General features: G+C 36.7%; 1 protein-coding gene across 1 annotated transcript; it reads right to left on the reverse strand.

Annotated features, from left to right (window-relative positions):
- Window positions 1-667: 667 nt before the first annotated feature.
- LOC121798639 (caffeoylshikimate esterase-like) lies at window positions 668-2,759 on the reverse strand. The gene is made up of 8 exons (XM_042197741.1): window positions 2,636-2,759; window positions 2,532-2,564; window positions 2,324-2,450; window positions 2,032-2,178; window positions 1,783-1,913; window positions 1,399-1,536; window positions 1,220-1,318; window positions 668-1,124 (listed from the first exon to the last, which is right to left on the reverse strand). The coding sequence occupies exons 1-8, from the start codon at window positions 2,636-2,638 to the stop codon at window positions 846-848; spliced, it is 957 nt and encodes a 318-aa protein (XP_042053675.1). The 5' UTR covers window positions 2,639-2,759; the 3' UTR covers window positions 668-845.
- Window positions 2,760-4,920: the final 2,161 nt, after the last annotated feature.

A 4,920-nucleotide genomic window follows, 5' to 3' on the forward strand; every position in this document is an offset into this window, starting at 1 on the left:
CCTCTTAAAACCTCGTGCCACTAAAGAATGTGGACATCTTGAGTCGGACGGGGGAAGTATTCATAAGCTATATAATACCATTATTTTACCTATCTATAATTAAATTTTCAAAAATTATATTAATAGCATAGTTTTAAAATAAAATTTACAGATTTATATGATATAAATATTTGACCGTTTTGGTTTCTAACATAGTCAAAATTGAAAGGTCGATTAACAATAACTAACATCATAAGCAAATCAATTATACTTATTAAAATACAAATCATTTGATATATTTATTTATAAAATAATCAAAATTTAAAAATAGAATAATGATTAATATTATAAATAAAAAATAAGTATTTAGTAATGTGTAAATGTGATTTTTTTTTGTATGACATATTATTTTTAAAGGTAGCAATATTTTAAAACACATTTTTTTAGTTTGGTGTATTGTACTATTTGTTTTTTGTGCCTCTAGCCTAAAGGTAGCAATATTTCAATTTATTAAGTAGCGGTCCATCGACATAAATAGCGACTTCAAACATCGCGTGTCAATAATTTATTTTGTTCCTATCCAAATTTTATTTAGGGATATATAGTTGTGGTCGCCTAATCACGAGCGCTATATCAACCAAAAATCTTGAAAAATGAATAAATATTGACAAAGTTACTAATACGTACATTCAATAAATTGCAAACACTCGGCAAATTGCACTCTTTAGAATCGATACAATACAATGGAGGAAAAGATAGGCTGTATTTAAAGAATAGTAGTAATAACTTAGGTTGAAAAAAGAGAGAAAAAATTATTTAAAGTATGATAAAACATTAACATAAGAGCTTCCATAAAATATAATCCTTTATTTAGCAGATTCGGATTGGAGCGCATTTTTATCATTAGCAGATTTGAGTTGCTCTTCCAATCTAACGCTCAATCTTTGGTCAACCCAGTTGACGATGTCCGTGTACACGATGTCGAGATTTTCCGGGAGCTCGCCATACGACAACGAGTGCCACATTCCCGGGTACAGCTTGATGGTCTTGTCCATTGCGCGTGCAGTTTCATATAGTGTTTTGCTCACCGATGGATCCGTCACCTTATCTTCTTTCCCGTGCAGAACAATAAACGGCAACGAAACCTACATTTTATTTTTTATCAGAATTCATTAATTCTGAATTATATTAATTAATGGTTGAAAAAGAAAAATTAAATAGTTAAGAGACAAAGCCAAACCTCTTGAAGCCTTTGTTCCAAATCAATGCTGGCTGAATAGAGTTGGTAGCTTGTTTGTAGTCGAGGTCGGCCTTTATATGTGTAAGGGTTGGACCTAACCTGTGTGCATTAATACAGGGTTGGTTTTAATTAATCAGCAATTAAATTTAAAACAAAATGTCAATTAGTATAATTAATACCTCATGTCTAACTTGTGGATCCCTAAAGGCAACGTCAATTATATCTGGAGTTGGAGTAAGTTTCCACGTAGGGATGATGCGAGCCAAAGCGATCAAAATAGTGATAACTACCGGGCTTGGTTTTATCTCGTCAGCAATCTGCGGTGGTTCGATTTGCAAGATTATATCCCGGGATTAAATATTTATGATGTTTGGTTCATGAGATTGAATCTCACAACTCAATCATAAATAGATAATCATGTGATAATTAGTAATAGTCACATCTGTGATTAAAATAATCTCACAATTCAATTCTGATTACATTTCATAGTTATTTTGTCTAACTAATCGAACAGCATATCTGATTTAAGGGATTTGGTTATGATAGAAGAGAATATATTTGACCTTACACATGGGAGCAACGAGGATGGCACCATCCCAAAAAGCAGGCATTTTTCTATGCAAGCGTAGGACCATCGCCCCTCCCATTGATTCCCCCATTAATATCCTCAGCTTATTCCTATTCTCTTTCCTCTCTTCATAAACATTATTTGAATCATCACAAGTCACAACCAATGGATGAATTTTGAATAAATCAAACTAATTGGACTACAATTGATAGTACTACTATAATAACAAGTCAGAAAATCTAACCGGAAATATTGGTGAAGTGATCGGAGAGATCGTAGACGAGATCATCGAAGCTGGTGATAAGTCCGAGCAGGCCGGACGATTTCCCATGGCCCTCGCAGTCAATCCCGTGCACTTCATAGCCCGCCTTCACTAGTCGAGCGGCGCAGCCTGTTCCAATCAGTCAATTAATCCGTCAATTAAACAAATCGATAGAAATTCATAGGTTACATCCTAAAACCAATTAATCAAAACCAATTAATTAAAGAAGGACTGACCAATAGATTTATTATATAGTGGTTTCAATTTTAGTTACCTCTCATGGAGATGCTACACTCCATGCCGTAGCCATGGCAGAGGAAAATCAGAGCTTTTGGCTCTGTATCTGTGGGTCCCCATCGGCAGCTGAAAAGCTTCACTCCACGTGGACTCACTATGAATTTCTGTATCAAAATTAATTCTTATAATTTCAGTTTGCGGATCGAGTTTTCAAAAAAATGCAGTAGTTTAGTAGGTTTAATTACCTCTTCGTATTTGACGTTGCTGTTTTCGGTATCCTGCAAAAAAAAAAAGTTTTAGTAATGATATGTGATTTAAAAAATGTGTGGGGAGGTATAGGTATAGGTACCATTTGTATGCAAGCAAAAAAGCAGCAGAAAATTGATAGAATTTGCGGTGTGGGGATATTGTATTTGGATGAATATTTATGGAGCGGCAACGATGCGCCTAAATCGACGACTAACTCTTCTCTATCCTGTTAGTTTTGACTACTAGGTGACATATCCTTTTCAATTAATAATCCCACTCTTTTTATTTATAGAGTATTAATATTAATTATATAAGTGCCTAATACGGTACATGACTCGTCTTATTTATTTTAATGTGATGTGTTATAATTAAATTTTGAAAAATATGTATCATATATAACAGAATTTTAGGTTCCATCATTTGGACATATATTTATTAAATATAGGAATTCATTGATGGTTTTCGCTATTTACTCACTTTCTTTTGTGGAAAAATATTTCAAGATTTCTCAGCGCGTTACCTTCTTTTTAATTTGCATTTTTGGAAAGAAAGAATAAATTGTTTGCATATTAAAAATTTCAAACATAAGCTACACAAAGTATCTTATTTCAGTAGTGTGAATTGTACTGCGCAAAATTATTGTATGTAATTATATTATATCTTTCTCGAGGTTGGGTGATGACGACGTATATATAAATATTATTTTTTATTATTCGTTTTTTCAAAAAGAATTCATGAAAGATTTAGGATTTTCTAAGTTAATGTGATGACGACGTATAAATATTATTTAAGTAAATTACATTCCATTTTATGAGAGGAGAAAGAATAAACAGAACTATAATATTTTAATTGAAAAATACAAAGAAACTAAAACAAAAATATGTAATAAGAGTCCGAGCCGATGAAGTCTCTTTCCGTAAGATTAGGTTATACGTCCCGATAGTGGTTTTGGTTGGGAGAATTGTCTCCAAAGATAAATCAGGTTCGTCTCGTTTGTTGCATCATTGAGACAATACGAGCTCCGATAAACTAGAAGAGACATGGAGAAGACTTTAACAATGACAATATAGTGAATGCAAAGAACTTTTCGTATACTTTGTATTATGCAAAAATATGAATAATGCATGGAATACATATTCTATCTATAGGTGTAGTCTACTGTAGAAATCAATGTTGCATGAATGTTGTCATTCATGGTCATGGATATTCAAATGTTGTATTGTGAGTTATTGAATGGTTAATCCTTTCATGTCACCTCATCATGGTTGATGTAATAGTTAGAATTACGAACATGTGTTAACTGGATACGCACGTAAACATGTATTTGTAAAAATCATGGATTAAATATGCCCGGTCAATGGATTTTGACCAAATAATAAATGTGACGAGACATTTAATTTTGTGAAATTAAATGACATAGCGTCGATCTACATTTTACGTAGGTAAATGTAGTATATTCACTTTCTCAAATCCGATTTCCGGTGAGTGAGAAATAGTGGATTAAAGTTGGGCATAATTAGCTTTTAATTAAAGCTTGGAGATGGAGCTTAGGGAATAATTAACTAGTGTTAATTATCCCACATTGGAGGATTAACACATCTTTAATGTGTATAAATTAAGTGACTTTATGTTACTTAATAATTATAGTGGACCAAGATGGGTGAAAGAGCCCACACGCGCGCACACGCGCGCGCCGCCGCCGCCCGCCCGCCCGAGCCCGAGCCCGTGCCCGTGCCCGTGCCCGTGCCCGTGCCCGTGCTCGTGCTCGTGGTCGCGGGCGCGGGCCGCGGGCCTCGGGCCTCGGGCCCGGGCCCGAGCCCGAGCCCGAGCCCGATCTCGATCCCGATCTCGATCTCGATCTCGATCTTGATCTTGGACTTGGACTTGGACTTGGACTTGGACTTGGCCTTTGGGTGGTCTTTGGGCTTGGTGCTTGGCCCAAACTATTCTTTTTGGACCACCGCCGAGTCAGCAATCCAAGTGGCTTGAAACGTCGTCAAGCGAGGCACAGTCACGGTTGCCACGTGAGAAATCCACACGCTCCACACACGGATGGCACACTCCTGCCACACGTCTGTAACCGACGTCGGTTACGAATTGCCATGATGACAGCCATCATGGCTGTTGACCCCCTGCAGTGGACTGAGCCTATAAATAGGCCAGCCATTCCATGCATCACTACACAATTCAAAAAGCATTCTGCATCATAAGCTCTCTCCCTCTCCCTGCATAGTTTTTTCTGTCGAAGCTCTGCCCTCTCCTCCATCCAGTTCGCCGGAGCTCTGTTGATTGCGGTGCTGCATCAATAGAGACGTAGCCGTTTTACCTTTGGGGACGACACGCCAAACCGAAGAGCACTACCGGGGCGTATCTCGTCTTGCGGGA

Source organism: Salvia splendens, chromosome 1, assembly GCF_004379255.2.
Source record: "Salvia splendens isolate huo1 chromosome 1, SspV2, whole genome shotgun sequence".
NCBI lineage: Eukaryota > Viridiplantae > Streptophyta > Magnoliopsida > Lamiales > Lamiaceae > Salvia > Salvia splendens.

What these genes read in the sequence shown, in the direction of transcription:
- LOC121798639 (XM_042197741.1), bottom strand. An exon ending in TCGTTGCTCCCATGTGTAAG is followed by an intron (nt 1,537 to 1,782) that starts GTCAAATATATT and finishes GAACCACCGCAG; the next exon opens with ATTGCTGACGAGATAAAACC. An exon ending in TGGAACAAAGGCTTCAAGAG is followed by an intron (nt 1,125 to 1,219) that starts GTTTGGCTTTGT and finishes AATAAAATGTAG; the next exon opens with GTTTCGTTGCCGTTTATTGT.